The 25,548-nt window shown below is 41.6% G+C and overlaps 1 protein-coding gene across 1 annotated transcript in view; it reads left to right on the forward strand.

The window, feature by feature from the left end:
* The window catches only part of TRAPPC11 (trafficking protein particle complex subunit 11), an 82,462-nt gene extending 59,273 nt beyond the window's left edge, over nt 1-23,189 (forward strand). Inside the window, exons 24-30 of the mRNA XM_082243437.1 lie at nt 837-902; nt 3,431-3,587; nt 11,897-12,008; nt 13,246-13,337; nt 15,866-15,999; nt 16,174-16,341; nt 22,600-23,189. Of these exons, the coding sequence (XP_082099563.1) occupies nt 837-902; nt 3,431-3,587; nt 11,897-12,008; nt 13,246-13,337; nt 15,866-15,999; nt 16,174-16,341; nt 22,600-22,644 (774 nt within the window). The 3' untranslated portion in view covers nt 22,645-23,189. The remainder of the gene's footprint in view (nt 1-836; nt 903-3,430; nt 3,588-11,896; nt 12,009-13,245; nt 13,338-15,865; nt 16,000-16,173; nt 16,342-22,599) is intronic.
* Nucleotides 23,190-25,548: the final 2,359 nt, after the last annotated feature.

Consider the following 25,548-nt stretch of genomic DNA (forward strand, 5'->3'; position numbering starts at 1 on the left):
AATACTCAAATGACACCCAACATTGTGGCGTGAACAGGGCACATAGAAATCAGTTGTTTTCTTTATGGCCTTTCGGAGATCTATGTTAGGAAAATGCATGTCTCTGTGCATGATGTGCAAGACCAAAGTATTCTATGCAGGTCAAATCTGTACTATTTCCCATCAATTTTTATGTTTTTATGTAGTGAACAAGGCCCAACTGTTCCCATAGTCTGCTATCCTATTTATTAATCACAATATTTGGGAGTTTAGTTCAAATTCAGTAAGGCGTCGTTCAAAGCATATGTGCAAATAAACAAATGGAAAATATGTGCAAATTTGACTTACTTAGAATATTTTGGGCTTGTTCTAACGTAGGTCTCTGCATGGACACAAAGAAAACTATTGATTTCTATGTGCCCTGTTCACACTAATGTTGGTGTCAGGTGAGTTCTAATATTTATTCTATTATTGAAAGCTATTTCTACAATATTTGTGGATACATCTACAGCTCGCTGATCAGATCCAATGTTCCGTGAGCTGTAGATATTTTTTTAGGGGTTCCCCGAGATCTCAGACTTTTTGCCAAGGGTTCCTCCACGGTAAAAAGGTTAGAGGGATAGGGGATACAGTTCAAATTTTATGTCAGAGGTTTACAACCACTTTAAATTGCAGATTCCAATGCAGTCACTTGTTACAAATCTTGCCTTGGAGCAGCACATAAAACATTAGTGAAAAAGAAGTATATTTGTTGACTAAATGTATGATCTTTTGCAAAAGGAGTAATTACATTTTTAGGTCTATGACAATTTTTATTATAGGCTTTGTTCTCAGTGCTTCTTCATTTTTCTTTGCAGGATGAAACCGTTACCATTGAGACTGTATATCCATTTGATGTTGCTGTGAAATTTATATCCATAAAGGTTAGTGTTGCCTTTTTCAGTAAAAGGTTTTTTTTTTGTTTTTTTTTTTTGGTATTGAGGCTCAGTTCACACTTATGCGATTTGGGAAGGCTGCGAATTTGCAGCCTGTTCCCGCATCGCAAACGCACCCTTGGCAGTTCACAATGCCCTATGCGATACGCTGGGGGTGTCAATGTAATGTTAACGACACCCCCAGTTTGATCGCATATCGCAGTGCGATCTGACAGTTCACACAGGATCGGATCGCACAAGTGTGAACCACTGTGTGATCCGATCCTGATGCGGCTCAAAAAAAGGGTCCTGTGCGACTTTACTGCGGGTGCAGTGCGAATTTAGCCATACAAAGTGTATGGCTGAATTTGCACTGCACAGCCGATCGCATGTAATGAAGGAGCAGTGCGCTCCGATATTATATGCAATCGCCGCAGCCGCACATATGTGAACCGGCACTGAAGATAATTCGCATCACAAACAGGGTATAACAGTAATGCATAGATATTCAACAGGCTTGAAATCATAGATGTGAAGATTTGCAGTCGGATTAATATATTGTTTATGGTATAGCGTTATATTATTACATGTCCTATGGTGACCACTAAAAGAAGCTTATAGGTATACAATTGTCAGAACAAAATAAGAAAATTAACACTTGTATCATATGTTTTTGAAGTATGTTTGCTTGTCCAGAATGAGTGTGGTTTGTTCAGTGACTGCTTTCAGGTTTGAGAAGTTGTTAGGCTATTGTTAAAAGTAGCTTTAACACATCTGTTCTGTAGAATGTAATGGTACCACCACCCCTCAAAGGGAATTTGTCAAAATATAAATGTGGGAGCTGATGTGTTTGTAAAAGTGGATGGTGCGCTGTCCTCTTCTCTTCTTTCATTGCTAAATACTGAATTGCTAACCTGAGCCAAGCAATTTTCTAGGACGCCTGTTATGCATGCACCTGTAATAGGTCAGAGGCTGACTACATAGTCAGAAGTATGTATGACAGCCTTAGCATATTCAAAAATGTCAGCTCCCATAGGGGTTGATTTACTAAAACTGGAGAGTGCAAAGTCTGGTGCAGCTCTGCATAGCAAATTAGCTTCCAGGTTTTTTTTTTTTATCAAAGCTTAACTGAACCAATTCATTTAGAAGCTGATGCACAGCTACACCTGATTTTGCGCACACTACAGTTTTAATAAATCAAATCCATAGTGTCCTGACAAAATTTCTTTAACTACTTCTGGATCGGAAGGTTTTACCCTCCCAATGACCAGGTCATTTTTTGCGATATGGCACTGGCTTAATTTAACTGACAATTGAGCAATCATGCGACACTGTACCCAAATAAAATTGTCATTTTTTTCCCACAAATAGAGTTTTCTTTTGGTGGTATTTGATCACCTCTGTGGTTTTTATTTTTTCGCTATAAACAAAAAAAGAGCGACAATTCTGGGGGGGGAAAAAAATATTTTTTACTTTCTACCATAAAACACAGCCAATAAAAATTAATTATTTATTTATTTATTTTTTATCATTTTAGGCCAATATGTATTCTGCCACATATATTTGGTAAAAAAAATCCCAGTAAGTGTATATTGATTGAATGGCACAAAAGTTCTCACGTCTACAAACTAGGGGATAGATTTATGGCATTTTTATTTGTTTGTTTGTTTTTTTTTTTTACTATTAATGGCGGTGATTAGCAATTTCTAGCAGGACTGCGACGTTGCGACGGACAGATCGTACATCTAACTGACACTATTGAGGGGACCAATGACATTACTACAGTAATCGGTGCTAAAAACATACACTGATACTGTACTAATGACACTGACAGGGAAGGGGTTAACACCAGGGGCAATCTAAGGTTGTGTGTCCCTAGGGGATGCTTTCTAACTGTGTGGGGGATGGACTCACTAAATGAACCTATGTTCCTCAATAGCAGGAACACAGGATACCTGTGTTCATCTGTGACAGAATGGCGGTCTGCCTTGTTTACTTCGGCAGACCGTGTTCTGTCTCTATGGGGAGCGATCACGGGTGGCCAGCGGACATCGCTTCCACCAGACCTGCTGATTGGTTCCCCTCTGGCCAATCAGCGCATGCCCCTATTGGCTATTGCATGAAGAGAGGTACAGGTATGTCGTTTAGCGCAATAGAGCCCACCTGCCATGGTAAAACTTTGGCGGCTGGTCGGCAAGTTGTTAAAGAGACACTATCACTTTGCCTATTCTGGGCAAAGTAAGCATCTGTAAAATCCTCCCTCACCTCACTGCCCTTCTTCCTCTGGTGAAAACGGGAGTTTAAAGTGATTGGGGGAGTGGGGTGGGGTTTTTTTTTACAGGCTCTGGCAAAGAGAAAGTGACTCTTTAAGCTTGATTTACTAAACTCTCCTTGTGAAGGAATTTATAACACCAGGAGAGAATCCACATCACACTTTTTTTTTTAAATGCATTCTTTATAAATGTTACACCTTTTAATGTATACTATATTACTGTGTTTGCTAGAAGTGTCTGTTATATGGTTTTGTGTTTTTGCAGTTTGAACATTTAGATCGTGTCTATGCTGATATACCCTTTTTGCTAATGACGGATATATTGAGCGCTTCCCCATGGGGCCTTACCATCTTGTCCAGTCAGCTCCAGCTCTCATCATCTGTCGCACCTGTGGACCAGCTTGAATCCAACGTGGAAAATGGTTAGTATGTAAAACCAGAATTGCAAAGGAAAGTGAATCTTCTGTCCATAGCAACCACTGAGGGGGCAGGATAGCAATGCAGGTTAAGGGGAAAAAAATACATATCCCCTTTGAAGTAATGTTAAATTATTAGGTGATACCATTGTTAAAGTGAGCCCCATCTGCCATCATTAGGCTTACACCCTGCTCATATAAGTCAGATAGCCACTCCCTTTGGGTATCCTTTGCTCAAAAGTTACTTAAACCAGACCTTCCCTAATACAAAAATAAAAGTTCAACTCCTAATCTTTCTTCCCCAACAAAAATGTATTTATATTTTGGTGGTACCTGATCCCACTTCTTTACTCCTTACCTCAAGAAGCTTCCCCAATCTTTCCCACACACAGCTCCCTGGGATAACATTACACATCCCAGGTAGCTAGAGGACCAGTCTCATGAACAAGGTGTGACAGTTGGCTCTGAGAAGTACTGGTGGTGGAGGATAGCGTTGGACTGCATGAGCTGGAAAGTATCCATTTCTTACAAGTGAGGAGTTGCAGTACTGGTAGCTCTTTAAAAATAAAAAGTTACTGCGATGTAAAATGTAGCCACTTTATAGGTACCAATAATACAAAAAGTCGGTTGAACCAAGGAACGAAAGTTTGTTCCCTGGCAACCAAGCTGTTATTGAGGCAGTAACAAGACTTGCTGGTAATTACCGTAATTACGGTACATATTTATTGTGTGATCAAGCTACGATAAAATGTTAACATTATTCCAGACGTTATATTGGTGGCATGTGTTTTATGGATGGGAAGGGGTTACCTGCTTCAGTGCACGTGACACACTTTTTTGATAACATTTTATCCAAGTTTGATCACACAATAAATATATGATTAATTTCCAGCAAGTCTTGTTACTGCCTCAATAACCTTCGCTCCTTAGTTCAACCGACTTTTTGTAATATTTATGCTTTTTGGTTTATAGCAGGACACCACGAAAGTGGACAGTTTATTTACAATATTACTTTATCCCCATTTTTGTTTTATGGTTCACCTATAGGTACCAGCACATGACCTGCAGCAACCTCTATAATCTTGCCAATAAGGCCGTATCTCAGTTAACTTTAATTGCAAAGTTCAGACACTTCTGGGTAGGTTTGGAGGTTGCTAGAGTTTATGGCCTAATTTTACTTTTAAAATCAGCACAGTGTGTCTGTTAGTCTGTGTAAATCCATGTTTTCCAGTCTGTTTTTTTGGCTTTTATGCAGTATCCTAACTTGTGAAAAATAAATGTTTATTAGGGTCTACAGCATTTTTTTCAAATCCCTGTGTGCATTTATGGGGTTACTGACACCATTAGTATTCTGTGCTAGGGGTTTATTAACCAGTAAAGTTTCAGGGTCATTTTCACATTTCATCTATGGACATCTATTTCACATTTTCATCTACAGTGCCTTGCGAAAGTATTTGGCCCCCTTGAACTTTTCGACCTTTTGCCACATTTTAGGCTTCAAACCTAAAGATATAAAACTGTAATTTTTGTGAAGAATCAACAACAAATGGGACACAATCATGAGGTGGAACGAAATTTATTGGATATTTCAAACTTTTTTAACAAATAAAAAACTGAAAAATTGGGCGTGCAAAATTATTCAGCCCCCTTAAGTTAATACTTTGTAGCGCCACCTTTTGCTGCGATTACAGCTGTAAGTCGCTTGGGGTATGTCTCTTATCAGTTTTGCACATCGAGAGACTGAAATTTTTGTCCATTCCTCCTTGCAAAACAGCTCGAGCTCAGTGAGGTTGGATGGAGAGCGTTTGTGAACAGCAGTTTTCAGTTCTTTCCACATATTCTCGATTGGATTCAGGTCTGGACTTTGACTTGGCCATTCTAACACCTGGATATGTTTATTTGTGAACCATTCCATTGTAGATTTTGCTTTATGTTTTGGATCATTGTCTTGTTGGAAGACAAATCTCCGTCCCAGTCTCAGGTCTTTTGCAGACTCCATCAGGTTTTCTTCCAGAATGGTCCTGTATTTGGCTCCATCCATCTTCCCATCAATTTTAACCATCTTGCCTGTCCCTGCTGAAGAAAATCAGGCCCAAACCATGATGCTGCCACCACCATGTTTGACAGTGGGGATGGTGTGTTCAGGGTGATGAGCTGTGTTGCTTTTACGCCAAACATAACGTTTTGCATTGTTGCCAAAAAGTTCGATTTTGGTTTCATCTGACCAGAGCACCTTCTTCCACATGTTTGGTGTGTCTCCCAGGTGACTTGTGGCAAACTTTAAACGACACTTTTTATGGATATCTTTAAGAAAAGGCTTTCATCTTGCCACTCTTCCATAAAGGCCAGATTTGTGCAGTATACGACTGATTGTTGTCCTATGGACAGAGTCTCCCACCTCAGCTGTAGATCTCTGCAGTTCATCCAGAGTGATCATGGGCCTCTTGGCTGCATCTCTGATCAGTCTTCTCCTTGTATGAGCTGAAAGTTTAGAGGGACGGCCAGGTCTTCGTAGATTTGCAGTGGTCTGATACTCCTTCCATTTCAATATCGCTTGCACAGTGCTCCTTGGGATGTTTAAAGCTTGGGAAATCTTTTTGTATCCAAATCCGGCTTTACACTTCTCCACAACAGTATCTCGGACCTGCTTGGTGTGTTCCTTGTTCTTCATGATGCTCTCTGCGCTTTAAACGGACCTCTGAGACTATCACAGTGCAGGTGCATTTATACGGAGACTTGATTACACACAGGTGGATTCTATTTATCATCATTAGTCATTTAGGTCAACATTGGATCATTCAGAGATCCTCACTGAACTTCTGGAGAGAGTTTGCTGCACTGAAAGTAAAGGGGCTGAATAATTTTGCACGCCCAATTTTTCAGTATTTTATTTGTTAACAAAGTTTGAAATATCCAATACATTTCGTTCCACTTCATGATTGTGTCCCACTTGTTGTTGATTCTTCACAAAAAATTACAGTTTTATATCTTTATGTTTGAAGCCTGAAATGTGGCAAAAGGTTGCAAAGTTCAAGGGGGCCGAATACTTTCGCAAGGCACTGTATGTTTATTTAGCAATAACCTTTGTATGGGAGAGAGAGACATCTTTTTTTTTTCAGTGGGAAATCAAGATTTTTTTGGTGGTATTGTCTTTCAAGTTTTATGTTTTAAAGGAAAAAAGTAATACATTTAGAAAATGCAAAGGTTTTCCAGTTTGACCAGTGAGCAGTTTAAAACCATTTTAAAATCCAATTTAAAATAATTGTATACTGTGACACTCAAAGTTTGCTTCTGGCAAAATGCATGGCAAACTTAATTACAAGTCAATTGAAGGCTTTTTAAAAATGTGGTACATTGTCACTGCCTAACCACAAATACTGTAGCAGACAAAAAACACAATCCATTCTTGTATGAACAATTAAAAAATATTTCTCTTTTTCGTTAATCGACGGACACAGCGCTTCATAAATCATAACTAGTGGGTTATATTGCCTCCTCCGGGAGTATGACTAGGCAGAAAAAAAAACACCTGGCTAAGCCCATGGGCCGTCCTCAGCTGGTATATAACCCCCATCTCTGCTCTAGGTAATCAGTTTTAATCTGTCTAGTCAGGAGTAAGGACCTAGGCTCCTGGCTGGGATCTCTGGTCCTAGAAATGTTCTCCTCCCTTACATCTTTTTCATTTTCTCTCAGGAGATCTACAGTCAACTGCCCGGCTGGGAGACGGGCTGGATAATCTAGATCCAGTGGTCCCCCAGCCAGCGAGCACGTGCAGACCGCAGCTACGCACTAGGTCGGCCGCGACATAGCTTTACGGACAGAGGATGGCCTGCGAGGTAAACGTCTCGCAGGGTTGTAAATGACCGGGCTTTGGTGTGAGTCATAGCGGTCTCTTGGCTGACAGTTCCCCTACTTTGATGGCAAAGAGTTCTGTCTGGAGCGTTACCCGCACAATGGAAGTGTAAGTACAGTCCCCCCCCTCTCCCCTTTTGGTGGTTTTCTTTGGGGTGGACGCGGGTAACTTCCAGGGACGGTCAGACCTGCCTGCAGGCTCCCTCCTCCCATCCTTATATCTCTCACTGAGCTGGGATTCCCCCACTCCCATTCCCTCCTGTCTGGACCTAGAGTCTGGTGGGGGTCCCAGAGCAGAGAATGCGCAGAGACCCCTGGGGGTCTCCTCCACTATTGCCACTCTATAAGGGTCCTGGGATAGTGTGTTTCCTGCCCTGGTAGTCTAGAGGGGTCCCAGTGTAGGAGACCCCTAGGTGCACTCAGAGTGCACAGCAGAGTTTCCCCTAAACGTGTGTCCTACTTTCAGGGGGGTCCCTTTGGAGAGGGTGCAGCATTGCAGAGGGTGCAGGAAAGATCCTGGCAGCATGCTTCAGTGTTTTGTTGCTGATGGTTGTCATTTTCCCTTAGTCTGGCTGGTCTCTAGGTTGGCAGCCATGTTTGTGTAGTCGGATGATGTCACAGGGGCCATTTTCCCTTAGTCTGGCTGGTCTCCGGTTGGCGGCCAGGTTTGTGTAGCCGGATGATGTCACAAGGGCCATTTTCCCTTAGTCTGGGAGATACTGGAAACAACTGAAGCCTCATGGGGATGCCGAAGCTCCTCCTCTTCCTCCTTCGTTTCTTCTTCCTGCGCCCGGGACATATGAACAGGGATAGCGTCCATGATGATGCTGTGTTCGAATACTTGGCGCTCCTCCGGTCGATAGGGTGAGTCTTTGGGGGTCCCTGTTGTCTCTCTCTCTGCTGATAGGTGCCTCAAGGGCATCCTTTAGTGGTACCAAAAGATCGTTTTTTGTACTGCAAGGTCTCCCTTTCCTTATGGAGCCTCAGGGTCACATCTCCCCCACTGACCCCCTCATGAAGGTGGCAGGTTCCTCAGAACCCCAGCTGGTTGCACTGACAATGGTCCTGCAGTCCTTAGTGTCCCGGGTGAAAGTGGAGTGTGGGAAAAGGCCCAGGAGGAAGCATCCCCTGCTCAGGCTGTCTCATCTGATTCTGAGCATGATGCTGCCATAGACGCGGCCCATCCAGAGGGATTTAATATCATACCCCCTGATCCATCCGATATTGAGGCTGATTCCTTCATGGTCACAGCAGCAAGTGAAAAAGCGCTGGTGAATGCCTCGGACGTGGCTGTGTCGTTTGGTACGCACAAGTCGCATCGTACTCCAAAGGTGTTTCCTTATGTGCCTTACAACCAAAATGACCATTTGTGGTCCCCAAACATTTTGGCTGTACGTTACCCTTTTGGGCTAGTCCACCAGTGGTGGACAATCCTGTTTCCAGGTTGAATAAAGCAACCATGATTCCAGTAGAGGAATCCCCATCCTTTAAGGACCTGGCTGACAAAAAGCGGAGGCTGTGGCACGCAGCATGTTTACTATGCCTAGATATTGCGGCCAGTCTTTGCCTCAGCCCTAGTGTCTCAACCCCAACCTGAATGAGCCAAACTTTTGCACCAGAGGTCCCCGCTGCTTATGTTGATTTAGCGACCCGGTTGGTCCATGGGCTGCAGTTTGCTTGTGATTCAGCATTGGATACAGCTCCTGTGCTGTCCAAACTTTCTGTTTCAGCGGTGGTGATTAGGCGCGTGCTGTGGCTTAAGAATTGGTCCGCAGACCAAGCCTCTAACAAAGCTCTCATTGATCTGCCCTTTCAAAGGCGATCGCTTATTTGGGGCTACCCTGGATGACATCATTAAGGGTATCACGGGGGGGGGGGTACCTTCCTGCCACAGTCAAGGAAAGGGAAGGAGCCTCACTGCAAAGACAGGGGCCCGCCCTCATTCTCAGCCCATAGAAAATTATTTTGTGCTTCTGGGACGGAGAATAAGGGAAATAGATCTTTCAAATCTTCCCTGGGAGGTTCCAAGCAACCTTGGTCGGGTAAGCCTAGCGCTAGCTTCCCCAGACCTGTAGACAAGACTCCTTCAGCTTGAAGGTCTGCCCTCACCCATTATTGGGGTGGGGGAACATCTTTGCTGGTTTCCGGCCCCGTGGACGACTTTGGTGAGCGTCAAGAAGATCCATAAAATGTTTTTTTGGGGGGTACCCAGAAAGGGGGACAAAGCTTGTAATTTTCAGTTTTTTTAGGTCCCGAGCCTCCTTGTGCGGATTTAATTCCTGCAAAGGTTCAGGTGATGTCTGAACTACCTAGGGATCCCTCCTATCCCTGTCCAGGGAATTGATTTACCTAGGTCTGATTCTATTTCTGACCAGGCTGGTCCTTCCTCTGCACAAACTTCAGGGACCACAGGCCGTGATTCACGGGCTGCTGTCACACAGATAGTTCTCTCTCCCATCTTGCATGCAGGTTCTGAGTCTGGTGGTATCCACCTTCAAGACAGTTCTGTTTGCACAGTCTTACATGCAGGTCCTTTAGCAGGTTCAGCTCCACAGGAGGATACTGAAGTTCGTGACGAAGTCACGGGCTCCTCTGACAGACGCCGCAGGCGTCCAAGGGCCACGGTAAGACCAGTATCCTCCTCGGCTAAGGCTTCTTCCGCAGTTCCTGCGAGGAATCAAGAGCGAGGATCTTCCAATCATTCTTGTGGCTGTAAACGTCCCTTGGGGGCTTCCTCTCAGAGAAGACCAGTTGTCCCGAGGGGTGATCTACCATCCTGCTTTACAGTCGCTGGTTTTAATGGCTTGGCTATTGAAAGCCAGGTACTGAGGGATAGAGGTCTGTCTGGATCAGAGATCCCTACTATGGTGAAGGTGAGGAAGTCGTCTTCCAGCAAGATTTACCATCGTACGTGGAAAGTGTACATTTCTTGGAGTGAGTCGATTGGCGCTCTTACTCGATCCTTTTCTGTGGCTCGGATCTTAACCTTTCTTCAACAGGACGTTGATCAGAAGTTGGCCTTGAGTACCATCAAGGGCAAGGTGTCTGCCTTGGCAATCTTCTTCAGCGACCCCTAGCCATGCACTCTTTAGTTCGTACCTTCATTCAGGGGGTACATAGTTCGTACCTTCGACAGGGGGCCCCACCTGTATGTTTTTTTGGGGTTTTTTTGCCGCCGTGGGATTAAAATTTAGTGGTTTTGGTTCTCCAGAAACCTCCATTTGAGAATATTTGGGAGATTCTCTTGCCTACGTTATCCCAGAAATTGACATTATTGGTGGCTATTACCTCAGCCTGCAGGGTATCGGAAAAAGTGGTTCTTCGTTCCTGTCCATCATTCCTTCCCAAAGTTGTCTGACTTTCATTTGAATGAAAACATTGTGTTGCCTTCCTAGTGTCCCAAGCCGGCTCATTTCAAGGAACTTGCTTTGCATACCTTGGATGTGGTTTGCACGATTCGGGTGTATCTAGCAGCTACTGAGTCTTCTTGGAGGTCAGACTCCCTTTTTGTGGTTATGGATGGACCAAGAAAAGGGCTGGCTGCTTCTTTGGCTAGCATCTACAGGTGATCAGACAGACGGTGGCTCAGGCCTATTCCATTAAAGGTCAGGTTCCACCTTTCCCTTTCAAGGCGCATTCAAGTTGGGCGCTGAGTGCTTCTTGGGCCTACCGTCATCAGGCTTCGATATCGCAAGTTTGCAAAGCAGCCACTTAGTCACCCGTAACATATCTTTACAAAATTCTATAAGGTAGATCCTTTGACAACTGCGAATGCTTCTTTTGGCCGCAACGTTTTGCAGGCTACTGTTTAAGAGGGGCTGTTCCCTCTTGAGGGGTGTTTTTTCTTTAAACCTTTATTTTTCAGACTGTGCTCCTGTGACCCGGTTAAGGCTCCTGTGTTCTGGTTAAGGGCTCCTATGTTTAGCCTTGGGTTTTTTTCCCAACCCCTCATTTTCCTTTTGCCACTGCTTTTGGATGTCCCACTAGTTATAATTTATGGACCACTGTGTCCGTTGATGAACGAAAGAGAAAATGGGATTTTTGTACTTAAAATCCATTTCTATGAGTTCATCGATGGACACAGCACCCACCCCTCTAAACATCTAATACTGCTTGGTACTAAAACTGATTACCTAGAGCAGAGAGGGGGGTTAAATACCAGCTGAGGATGGCCCATGGGTGTAGCCAGGTGTTTTTTGTTCTGCCTAGTCCTACTCCTGGAGGAGGCAATATAACCCACTAGTTATGATTTATAGAGCGCTGTGTCCGTCAATGAACTCAGAGAAATGGATTTTACGATAAGTACAAAAATTCCATTATTTTAAAATCTGAACAAAGAGCATAGATGCGTGTGTGTGTGTGTGTGTGTGTGTGTGTGTGTATATATATATATATATATATATATATATATATATATATATATATATATACACACTGGATTCTAATTGCCCTTCTGCTTACAGTTGTCTTACAGACTGGAGAGAGTGCCAGTGAATGTTTTTGCCTCCAGTGTCCTCCTGTAGCAAATCCTCAGAATGGTGTGGCCACTGGCAGCTATATTATATCTTGGAAGCGGTAAGTGGGTATATAGGTATATACCTTGGAGTCGGTTCCTTTTTTTGTCTGTTATTTTGTTTTTTTTCTTGTTTTTAGTACAAAAGGCAAGACATATTATGCATCCCTTTCAGTGACTTGTTACAATAAAAAAAAAAAAAAGCCGGTGAACTGGCTGAGGACTTTCACTCCTTCCTGATGCATTTATAGACTACAGTACTTCTTCCAGTACTAAATCAGAGTAGAACCTCACAAAGACTGTATTTGAACAGTTTTAAACGGTCATGCAGCCAAGACTGGAATAAAAATGATTGGATAAGAATTGTAGGTGTTGTGTATGTGTAAATCCACTAGCCACAGAGAGCATTTTTGCATTGATAATTTATTTGTCTGATTTAGTAGAAGTCTGTGCAGGCTAAATAGATAGATATTGGTCTTGCTCTATATTCATTTCTGTAATTAGGATTTTAAATGTTTTTTCTTTTAATCATCTAAAATTTGTGCATACCCCTTCCAGCCACCAGTTGTTAAGAGTGACCTACACATTTTTAGTTAGTTGGTTTACCACTGTGCTGAGAATTACAGACCTCAATGGCAGTCACACACAGGTGAATGACTCCGAAAAGGGGCACATGCACCTTCCCCTTTCTGAGTAGAGATGGTACTGTCCGTCTACAGGAGCAGTCAACAAGCACAAAGTACTACATACACTGAAACACAGAAGCACCTTATATTTATTGTTTATTTGTATAAGACTTTTTTTTTTACTAATGTTAAAAACTGTGAATTCAAATACATTTTGTACACTTGCAATTGTTTTTTAATTAGGACTGACCAAAAATGTCTGGTTTCACCTTAAGGGAACCCATTATTAGCAAAGATTAAGTAGTTGCAAGCATTATTTCCCAGTGATTGTGACGCAACAAACCTCTTTGTTGGCCAGTCTATATTCACATGGTTGTCAGACTAGCCATATGGAAAGTCAATATCTGCCCATATAAAATATGTGGACCTAAATTAAGTGATTTTTTATATTCCTGGTGTAATGTGGAATTGAGCTAATGTGACTGAAGTCATGATCATATGGTCTCGTTTAGTTTTAAACTATCAAGTTCCATACCTCATATCCAAATACACTGCTTTACCAATCTTTGTCAGCAGAGATCCTATAGCACCATTGTTAACAAGCAGTCATTGAGCTTTTAAACCTTTTTTAACTAAACATGCTTTTGTAACGGTTGCATATTTTATTTTATAGGAGCTCAGCTGGAGAAAATGTACCCATTGTTAACACCGTGGTAACACTGCCACATGTGATGGTAGAAAGCATTCCACTCCATATTAAAGCAGGTAACTTACACAATAACCTCTGCTGCAAGGTCATCTCTGTCCTATCTTCCATTCTGTCTTTGCATTAGCAGCAGCTTTAGCTTTTTTTTTTTTTTCTATAAAATATTATTGTAGATGAGAGGTACCAATGTACCAGCTATTAATATAAAGTATGTAACTAAAAAAATAAAAGTATGACATGCAGGATACTAGAAATCTTTAGTAACAAAAACTGATTTGAGTCCTGCCAAGGTGTACAGAAAAGGCTTGTGATGCACAGCTTTTAGATTAAGGCCTTGTTCACACCAGAACGCAGTGCGGGGCAACCCGCGTTCTGTGCACAGTGTGTGCAACAAAGTGGCAGCCACCTCCACCCTTTAACTAGCCTTTGCAGTAAGGTGTAAATGGAAGGGCAATGCACATCATAAGCAAAGACTTCCCAGCACCCTCACCAGCTAGCGTGCAAAAAATCGAATTGAGTAACTGCCAAGAAGGTTCATTGTGTTATTGATACTTTGGCATTACTGTATTTGTCTTGTTATGTTCTTTGTTGTTGGAACCTGCTGCTTTGTAAAATAAAAAACGTGAAAAAAAAAATCCAATTGACTGTGTCTAACAGATCATGTTTAAAAACACATTTGCAAATATATGCGTAAGCTGCAGTGCCTTTGTCAAGGCTTTTCTGTGTTCAGCTGTCCTAAAGCAGTGCCTAGATTAAAGAGGTTGTAAACCCATTACAATTTTTTTTTTTTTTTTTTTTCAACCTGATAGAGAAACACATAATGAGCTAGTATGCATCGCATACTAGCTCATTATGAAATACTTACCTTAGAACGAGCCCCCGCCGTGCCGCCCGCTTACCTGTATGACGGGCGACATGTTCAGTCGCCCGTCTTCTGGGATCACGACATCCGGCCATCTGATTGGCCGGAGCCGCGGTGACGTCACTCCCGCGCACCCGCGCGGGAGCCGACGGTCACGGCACGGGGCTCTGAAGGAACGGCACCAGCGGCTGTTCCTTCAGAGCGCATGCGCCAGTGACGTCACTGGCTGCATGTAAGGTAAATATCTCCTAAACGGTACATGTTTAGGAGATATTTACAGTACCTATAGGTAAGCCATATCATAGGCTTACCTATAGGTAAAAGTTGCAGAGGCGGGTTTACTTCCTCTTTAAGGGCAGGTTTACCTGCATCAAATTCACCCAACTGTACAAAAAAGTGGCCACCACCCTAATCTATAACGAGCCTTTGCAGTAAAGTGCACATTTGTTTGCATTGAGTATGCGATCTGCTGTGGGTGCCAATATAGTCCTAACAACACCCCAAACACAGTACCTTTGCCTGCATCGGATCATATAGTATCGTATTACCATGCAGTCTGTTTACAGTGTGTTTTAAAAAGTGGTAAATGCACTACTTTTGGTGCAATCCAGTATGATTTTTACCCAAATGAATGGGTTAAAAAAACCATTACACTTAATTGCGCAGCACGCTCCTGTGCGATTCTGGTGTGAACCAACACTAAGGAATCTTGCGCTCAGACGTAATAATTTTCTGATGTTTATACACAGGAACAGAATCTTGCTTGCAGAGTATAAAACACAAGTGATATTCCATAAAGACCTCGCGTTTTCTATACAGGCGTGTGTGCACATATGCAAATTTAGAATTTTTTTTTTAGCTGCCAGTGTTTTACGTATATTCACTAGTATTTTAGTATTTTGTGTGTGTGTGTGTGTGTGTGTGTGTGTGTGTGTGTGTATATATATATATATATATATATATATATATATATATATATATATAATATATATTTTTATTTTTTTTACTTATATATATATATATATATATATATATATATATATATATATGCGCACTCACACTCTATGTTGTCAAAAGTATTGGGACACCTGCCTTTACACGTATGTGAACTTTAATGGCATCCCAGTCTTAGTCTGTAGGGTTCAATATTGAGTTGGCCCTTCTTTTCAGATATAACCGCTTCAACTCTTCTGGGAAGACTGTCCTCAAGGTTTAGGAGTGTCTATGGGAATGTTTGACCATTCTTCCAGAAGGGCATTTGTGAGGTCAGGCACTGATGTTGGATGAGAAGGCCTGGCTCCCAGTCTCCGCACTAATTCACCCCAAAGGTGGGTTGAGGTCAGGACTCTGTGCAGGCCAGTCAAGTTCCCCCCACCCCAAACTTGCTCATCCATGTCTATACAGTGTATATGTGTATAAATGTATATTACTGCGCTCAAATGTAAAATTTAGTTATTTGGTTTTTTGTGACTGAACGCATTGCTGCATTACGAATCTTTTTGCAGCTGTGTGCACCGTCCTATAGACAACACTGCACAGCAACAAACTCGGGGTTTTTTTTCACCCATGCGCTAGAGGTGTTAAGGTGTGCGGAAGGGTAATAGGTTTCTTTTACTTTTTGTGTTTCACCCTGCATACCTTGCAGCTTGTTACATTGAAATGTCCTGTTACCGAGATTGATCTAATATGTGTGACTAAAGGCTAACTTTTTTTATTCTTTCCTAGATCTCCCATCTTTTGGAAGAGTAAGAGAGTCTCTGCCAGTAAAGTATCATCTACAGAACAAGACAGGGCTAGTTCAGGATATTGAAATTGCAGTGGAGCCAAGCGACGCCTTCATGTTTTCTGGACTTAAGCAAGTAAGCCTTGTCATTTCATGTTTAATGGAAGCATTCATTCACATTTACTTGAGCTACTGAATTTTTTTTTCAAGTACATTATATAATAGTTAATCTTGCTTTTTTTGGCTAGACGCTGCATATTTGGTGTCCTAATCATTTGGCTTCTCACTCAGCATAAGTCATGTTTTGTAGATTCGACTCCAAATCCTTCCTGGCACTGAGCAGGAGATGCTGTACAATTTCTACCCACTAATGGCAGGATACCAACCACTGCCATCTCTTAACATCAGTCTTTTGAGGTTTCCAAACTACACCAGTCATATGCTGAAGCGTTTCCTACCCACTCATATATTTGTGAAGGTGAGTTCAGCCATTTTAAGATATCACTCTATTGCCAGGTTGTATACGGTCCCTGCAGAAGTAACAGTAGACAAAAATTTTTAGAGCTTAAACAGTCTGAACAATACTGAATTTACCTTTGAATTATTCCTGTTTAAAACTCTATACACCGTACATCAAAAGGAAATATATGAAGTGGAACAGCATAGAATACAAAAGATACAAAAATATATAAAGGAATCTAAATTGCCTAAAGTAGCAGAAGATAAATTAGTATTGGAGACACCAATATCTCAAGGAGATAAGGGAGGCCCTACAAAACTCTCCAACTGGGAAGAGTCCAGGTCCGGACGAGTATACTACTCGCTATTATAGGAGGTTCAAGGAAATATTAGTCCCAAAACTCTGCTCATATATGAATGAAATAGGGAAAAAGGGTGAGATGAGAGTTAAATCACTGCAGGCTTATATAACGGTACTACCTAAAGATGGGAATGATGGAACCTTATGATCTAGTTATAGGCCAATAGCACTGTTGAACGCAGATACAAAACTATAGACAAGAGTGGATCCATGCAGATCAGACAGGTTTTATCCCAGGAAGAGAAGGGAAAGACAATGGGATAAGAACACAACTGCTGCTACATAAGGCTAGAGACCACAACATCCCAGCCCTCTAGTTGTCAATCAATGCTGAGAAAGCATTCGATAGGGTGGACTTGGACTTTATGGTCAAAACAATAAAGGATTTGGAAATTGGCCCAAAGATGACCCAGTGGAGATAGGAGCATTGTATAGGAACCCAACAGCATTGGTATAAGTGAATGATAATCTATCACCCCGCTTTGAAAAGCACAATGGGAGGAGTTTGGGATGTCCTCTCTCGCCCTGTTCTGTCATTAGAACCATTATTGGTGACTATAAGGAACAATCAGGGCCGGACTGGCCTATCGGGATACCGGGATTATTCCCGGTGGGCCGCCGACCCTGGGGCCGCTTTAATAGGGCCGCCCGCAGAGCGCCGCTTTAAGTGTTGCCGGCCGGCGGCCGCCCGCAGTGCCGCTTTAAGGATTGCATTGATTGGGGCCGCTTGCTGCTGATTGGCCGCTCGCGCTCGCCGCTGATTGGCCGGCGGCCGCTGACGCTATGCAGGCTGCGTGCACTGCCCCGGCCCCCTCTGCGCTCCCGCTGTGAGCGGCATGACATCACGGCGGGGCGGCTGGCCGGCTGCGCCTGCGCGGTGGACGGCGGTGCTGGCTCTGGCTGGTGCATCGTCTGGCGCCGACGATCCCTCCCCCTCCCAGTCTCCCACACTGCACGCACGCCAGCAGCTTTTTTGTGCTCTTTATATACAAGTCCGTTCTGTGCTTTTATATCGGTCTTATCTATAAATAATGCTCTCATTAAATGTGCTTTAAAATGCATGATTTTACCTTTTTATGAACAAGAACTCAACGTTGTGCTGGTATGACGACGCAATGCTATGGGGCTGGTATGTAATTTTTTCCAGGGCTGGTTTTCATACCCAGTCCGGCCCTGGGAACAATATGGTTCTAAGGGGAGTGAAGGTTGGACAGGAGGAACACAAAGTCGCAGCATATGCAGATGATGTATTATTTTATATCACCATCCCTAGAGCAACTATTCCAAAAATTATTAAGGAGTTGAAGAGATATGGGGAACTATCAAATTTGAAGATAAATCCAAAAAATCAGAAATCTTGAATATCGGGTTAAATAAAAAAGAAGAGCAGGCAATGCAGAGGGAATTTTCATTCACCTAGGCAAAATCAAAATTAAAATACCTTGGGATAAATTTAACCCCATTATTGGGAAATCTGTACCAAGCTAATTATAAACCCATGTTAAATTTGGATAAAATCAGACATCAGAAGAATATCGAGCTGTCCACTTTCATGGTTAGGGAGAATAAATACATTTAAGATGATAATTTTGCCCAAAATACTATATAGATTCCAAATGTTACCAATTGCCATACCACCGGCATATTTTAAAACCATAAAAACAATGTTGTTAAATGTTATGTGGCAGGGGAAAAAAACCAAGAGTGCAGTATGCTCAGTAGAGATAAATCACAGGCAGGATTTTCAGCACCAGATATTAAAAGATATTACACGGCAGTTATAATTTCACGTATGATAGAATGGACAAAAAAAATTTGAATAAAAGATGGGTTAAGATTGAAACCACATTAAGCGGTACACTATTGGATAAAAACATTTGAATTCAACCAAAGTATAGGGAAATACACACAGACACACATGAAATAACGAGAGTTGTATATAAGATCTGGGATATTATTTACAGACAAGCCAAGCCAAGTGGGAATACAACTCTCCTTTATTACCATTAGAAGGCGCAAAATATTTTGCACCAGGAAATGAGAAACAATTTGGTAATTGGGTAAAAACAGGAAGCTAAAAGACATAACCCACAAAAATTAGGTCATACCACGAACTCAACACAAGGGGAAGAAACATGAATGGAGATATTTTCAATTAAAACACTTTGTAGGATGTCTTCCTCAGCCCATCAGATCAGAGAAAGAGCTGAACCTTGTGGAAAAGCTCTGTAATCCATTAACAAATACAAAACATACTATGTCTCAGATATACAAGATGTTAACTGAGATGGTGGGAATGAGGAAACCTCCATTCATAGAAATTTGGGAAAAATAAATAGGATCATGTTTAACCCCTTAAGCCCCGGAAGATTTTACCCCCTTCCTGACCAGGGGTTTTTTTTGCGATTTTTTTTTTTTTTTTTTTTTTTTTTTTTTTTTTTTGCGATTTTTTTTTTTTTTTTTTACTGCGTGACTTTAATGAACAATTTTGCACGGTCGTGCGACGCTGTACCTAAACGAATTTGACGTCCTTTTTTTCCCACAAACAGAGCTTTCTTTTGGTGGTATTTGATCACCTGTGCGATTTTTTGATCATGTGCTATAAACAAAAAAAGAGCGTAAATTTTGCATAAATAACAATATTTTTCACATTTTTTATATGAAATTCCCAAAAAAAATGTAAAAATCATTTTCAGCCAATTTGTTTTATGCTACATATGTTTGGTAAAAAAAAATCGCAAAAAGCGTATTTTGATTGGTTTGCACAAAAGTTATCGTGTTTACTAACAAAGGGAAAGATTTTTGTCATTTTTGGTGGGTTTTTTTTAACGAGTAATGGCGGCGATCTGCGATTTTTTTTTTTTTTTTTTGCGGGACTGCGTCATTGCGGCGGACAGATCGGACCCTTGACTGACATTTTTGACACTTTTGGGGCTACCAGTGACATTACTACAGTAATCAGTGCTATACATATGCACTGTTACTGCAAAAATGACACTGACAGGGAAGGGGTTAAGTGTGTCCTAGGGGCATGCTTCTAACTGTGATTGGCTGTGGCTACTACTGTAAAAACAGAGATCAATGGTCCTACATAGTAGAACTGTCTGATCTCCATTTTTACACAGGGGAGAATGACAGACGGCTTGTTTACATTAGCCGCCTGCCTTTCTCCCTCTCTACCGACGATCGCAGTGTTACCGGCGGACATCGGGTCCGCCGGTCACACGCACGGACTCCTTAGTGAACGCCTCAGCCGGGGCGCGCGTTAGCCCGCTATTGGCTCACAAGCTGGTGACAGGCTAGTGACGTATATATACGTCACTTTGCCTGGCCGGGGCTGACCGCCGCAGTATATGTACTTGCGGCGGTCGGCAAGCGGTTAAAAGAGCATGAAGTGAGTACCATACTGAGAGCCGTACAGTGTACTGCTATAGATGTGAATACCGTTGAAATGAGCTACAAATGTCTATCGAGATGGTATACAGTGGGTACGGAAAGTATTCAGACCCCCTTAAATTTTTCACTCTTTGTTATATTGCAGCCATTTGCTAAAATCATTTAAGTTCATTCTTCTTCCTCATGAATGTACACATAGCACCCCATACTGACAGAAAAACACAGAATTGTTGACATTGTTGCAGATTTATTAAAAAAGAAAAACTGAAATATCACATGGTCCTAAGTATTCAGACCCTTTGCTGTGACACTCATATATTTAACTCGGGTGCTTTCCATTTCTTCTGATCATCCTTGAGATGGTTCTACACCTTCATTTGAGTCCAGCTGTGTTTGATTATACTGATTGGACTTGATTAGGAAAGCCACACACCTGTCTATATAAGACCTTCCAGATCACAATGCATGTCAGAGCAAATGAGAATCATGAGGTCAAAGGAACTGCCTGAAGAGCTCAGAGACAGAATTGTGGCAAGGCACAGATCTGGCCAAGGTTACAAAAAGATTTCTGCTGCACTTAAGGTTCCTAAGAGCACAGTGGCCTCCATAATCCTCAAATGGAAGACGTTTGGGACGACCAGAACCCTTCCTAGAGCTGGCCGTCCGGCCAAACTGAGCTATCGGGGGAGAAGAGCCTTGGTGAGAGAGGTAAAGAAGAACCCAAAGATCACTGTGGCTGAGCTCCAGAGATACAGTCAGGAGATGGGAGAAAGTTGTAGAACGTCAACCATCACTGCAGCCCTCCACCAGTCTGGGCTTTATGGCAGAGTGGCCCGACGGAAGCCTCTCCTCAGTGTAAGACACATGAAAGCCCGCATGGAGTTTGCTAAAAAAACACCTGAAGGACTCCAAGATGGTGAGAAATAAGATTCTCTGGTCTGATGAGACCAAAATAGAACTTTTTGGCCTTAATTCTAAGCGGTATGTGTGGAGAAAACCAGGCACTGCTCATCACCTGTCCAATACAGTCCCAACAGTGAAGCATGGTGGTGGCAGCATCATGCTGTGGGGGTGTTTTTCAGCTGCAGGGACAGGACGACTGGTTGCAATCGAGGGAAAGATGAATGCGGCCAAGTACAGGGATATCCTGGACAAAAACCTTCTCCAGAGTGCTCTGGACCTCAGACTGGGCTGAAGGTTTACCTTCCAACAAGACAATGACCCTAAGCACACAGCTAAAATAACGAAGGAGTGGCTTCACAACAACTCCGTGACTGTTCTTGAATGGCCCAGCCAGAGCCCTGACTTAAACCCAATTGAGCATCTCTGGAGAGACCTAAAAATGGCTGTCCACCAACGTTTACCATCCAACCTGACAGAACTGGAGAGGATCTGCAAGGAGGAATGGCAGAGGATCCCCAAATCCAGGTGTGAAAGACTTGTTGCATCTTTCCCAAAAAGACTCCTGGCTGTATTAGATCAAAAGGGGGCTTCTACTAAATACTGAGCAAAGGGTCTGAATACTTAGGACCATGTGATATTTCAGTTTTTCTTTTTTAATAAATCTGCAACAATGTCAACAATTCAGTGTTTTTCTGTCAGTATGGGGTGCTGTGTGTACATTCATGAGGAAGAAGAATGAACTTAAATGATTTTAGCAAATGGCTGCAATATAACAAAGAGTGAAAAATTTAAGGGGGTCTGAATACTTTCCGTACCCACTGTATATAACACTGGTAAAAGCGCAAAAAAGCAAGCCATAAAAATCAAACTTGTGTTGGAGGGGCTGCAGGGCACATGGTACAATGTTTCATATCTGGTGGGAATGCCCTAAGATTCAGGAATTTTGGTTGAAGGTAAAACAACTTATTAGTGAAATTTATAGGTGTGAACATCACGGATGATCCATGGACATGCCTGTTCCATAGACATGTCCTTAAAGCAGTATAGAAATATGATCGCCCCCAAACCTGTTGAATGCAGCGAAAGTGACAATTCCAAAAAAATGGTTAGAGACAGAAGGTCCCACAGTAAAGAGTGGTGTCGCATAACTGAATATATAAATATAACATGGAATATCTGAGTAGTAGAGATGAGGAACAAGTAGACAGTTTTTCTAATAAATAGAGAAAATGGGCAGAGTTCAAAAAGACAAGAATATATAGATATATGGACGAATTGGGGAGGGGGGGGGGACTAAAGGCTGGGGTCTGGGAAACAAAAATGGGTAGGAGAAGGAGCACAATATAGGAATAGAGTGGTAAAAAGAAAAGTGGTAGGGGAGGATTTGAGGTCCCAGGACAATGCTGGAACAACACTCAGTTGAAGTCTATACCATATGCATACTGCTAATATTTTGTATTGCTTATTTGCCTTTAAATTTGTTTTTTTTCTTATTACCTTTGGTATTAAAATAATTAGTGTAAAAGGGTAGGGTATGAGTGTCCTAAATTTTTGTACAAAAATGAAAACATATCCATAAGGAATAGACTTATGAGTAATTCTTGTTTGTTGTTACAGCCACAAGGCCGTCGAGTGGATGAGGACTCCATAGAGGCCGCATAGGAAGACAAATCCAGTGTTTTCCTATCTCTCATATCTGTTCATCTCTTAAGTTTTGCTTCTGACTGATAATGTTTTCTTAAAACTGAAAACAACTTTTTATTATTGGGACTGTGTGAAGTGCTCTTTTACAAGATGTATTTGTTAATTTTGTTTAACAGTATCAACATTTGGGCAAAGCACTACTCCCAAAACTATTGTGGCAGTCGGTATATGATTGCGTAGCTTTCTGCAAATTTATTGCTTGGCTACTGGAGCCTTGTTCATTATTTCAAGTCAACATCTATATTTAGAAAGCTAGGATTAAGCTACGTACTACATGCACACCTCAGTCCTACCTTGGCATTCATATAGACATGGCGCAAACTAACAGTAAGTATTTTCATTTTGTTGTCTGCTAAGCAGCCAGCTTTTTGTATGCAACTTCAGCTTCTTGTATTTATTGGCTGTTTATGGCAGTACAACATTAGCTAAAATGCATATCTCATGATTCTTTGTAAGACTAAACAACTCCCTGTGTACATGTTCCTATTTGCAAATGATATCAATCAAAGCCGGGTCTTTTTAGAAATGGCAGAATTTGTAAGTCAGCCATTCTCAACCAGGGTTCCTCCAGAGGTTGATAGGGGTTCCTTGAGCTGTGACTAATTGGCCTCCCATCTGATGGTTCCTCCATAGTTCCAGGATCAATGCCACTGTCCATTACTGTAAAAAGGGACTTCTTCCCACTGACCACCAATGTTAGGTGCATTTTTGTCATTAACCACCAATAAACTGTTTTTAGCAGAGGTTCCCTAAGACCTGAAATTTTTTTCTAAGGGTTCCTTAGAGATAAAAAGGTTGAGAGAGGCTGGCGTAAATTGTATAACAGCGTGGCTAACAGATGATTAACTGTATGTAGGAGGCTAAAGAGAATGAAGTGATGCCATTGTATGAAAAACAGCTTCTTTTTAGACTGAAATCGGTCAGATGGTCAGGTGGTTGCAGGTCAAACAAGCCTATAGAAGGGCTTCTGGAAGGATCTGAAATGGTCATTGGTTGGGGTTATATATATATATATATATATATATATATATATATATATATATATATGTTGGTGATCTCAAATGGATCCAACATCTGCAGTAAAGTATGCCTGTTTGGTAACATTTGTGTTTATTTTCACTCATCTTAGCATTCTAATAATGCCGATGTAGCAGTCACTTGTATTATCTGATCGAAATGGATGGAGCCCTTTCCTTTGTTAAGAATTTGCTACTCACAATATGAATTAAATTATACAGAGTTTATTAAAAGTAAATTATGTGTTAATTTTTATATGGTATTCCGTATATATATATATCAACGTAAACACATTGTACCACCTATCAATGATGCCAGCAATAGGTGCACATGCATCATAATGTGAAACAAACTCAATAAAAATAAATTTGAAAGATAAAACTTGTTCAATAAAACTTTTAGCTAAAAAAGCTATACAAAATGGATTTCATATTTCTGAGTGGAGGTGGGCAGTGCAAAATCAATGAGTTTTCAGTACCTAATGGGAGCCTAACGTGACAACATGTGGTGACTCCACCAAAGAAGATTTACAAGCAGAAGGGTTCTTGTAATGTCGCTGACTTACATTGACTCCTAGGAAAAGTTCTTTAACCTGTTAAGCTGGCCATAAAGACATCTCATTACAACTAATTCATGCTGAATCAGCAGAAATTCGCCTAGTGGATGGTCCTGTCGGAAACACCAAGATCAACAAAAGTCCATTTTTCTACTGTCTCTTGTTGAAGGAGGCGAGTTGAAAATTGTTGACCTAAACAGCAGCTGTATTCAGTCAGTTGCAGGTACCATTTAAGTATTCTGACAGCCCTTACTGCTGCCTGTCAGAATACAATAGCCCACTGCGTAGATTCAGGCTGTTTAGCACAGGCTGAGAGAGAAAGCTCTGTGTATGGCTAGCTTCAACCATAGTAGCAAGTAAGTATAGGGAAAAAAAGCAATACCTTGTGTTGGCCAATTTAAGCACTTGAAGACTAAGCCACTTCTGACACTTGCTACTTAGAACCCTCAAACATTATATATTGTTTTTTTTGCAGAAACCCTAGAGAATAAAATTCTCTGTCATTGCAATATTTTATGTCACACTGTATTTGCGCAGCGGTCTTTTAACCGCTTTTGTTTTGGAAAAAATACACTTTCACAAATTAAAAAAAAACAGTAAACGTAGCCCAATATTTTTGTATAATGTGAAAGATGGTGTTATTATGCTGAGTAAATAGATACCCAACATGTCATGCTTTTAAAATTGCGCACACTCGTGCAATGGTGACAAACTACGGTACTTAAAAATTCATAGGCGACACTTTAAACATTTAATGGTTACCAGTTTAGAGTTACAGAGGAGAGCTAGAATTATTGCTCTCACTCGAATGATCCCGCGATACCTCACATGTGTGGTTTGAACACGATTACATTTGCGGGCGTGACTTGCGTATGCGTTGGCTTCTGCGTGCGAGCACAGAGAGATAGGGCGCTTTTAATTTTAATTTTTTTTTTCTTTTTTGTTTTATTTTTTTTACACTGTACCTTTTTAATGTATTTATTTTTTTTATCACTTTTAATGCTATCACAAGGAATGCAAACATCCCTTGTGACAGCAGTAGTAACATGTCAGGTGTTTTTTGGGGGATCTATAAAACCCCAAATCCCTCTTTTGCACTTAAAGCATTCAAAATGTCAAGTTTGGCAGTTTTGAACTCTGACATTTTTTTTTTTTAAATCTGGCACCTTTAAGATTTCAGTTAACTGGAAGTGATGTCATGACATCGCTTCTAGGTTACGAGATCCGAGACCCTATCAAAGCAAAATTCTGGCTTTTTTTAGGTCTCCAGCCAGCCAGCGGATGTGCTG

The sequence above is a fragment of the Pelophylax lessonae genome (assembly GCF_965119305.1).
Source record: "Pelophylax lessonae genome assembly, chromosome: 1".
In the NCBI taxonomy this organism is placed as follows: Eukaryota; Metazoa; Chordata; class Amphibia; order Anura; family Ranidae; genus Pelophylax; species Pelophylax lessonae.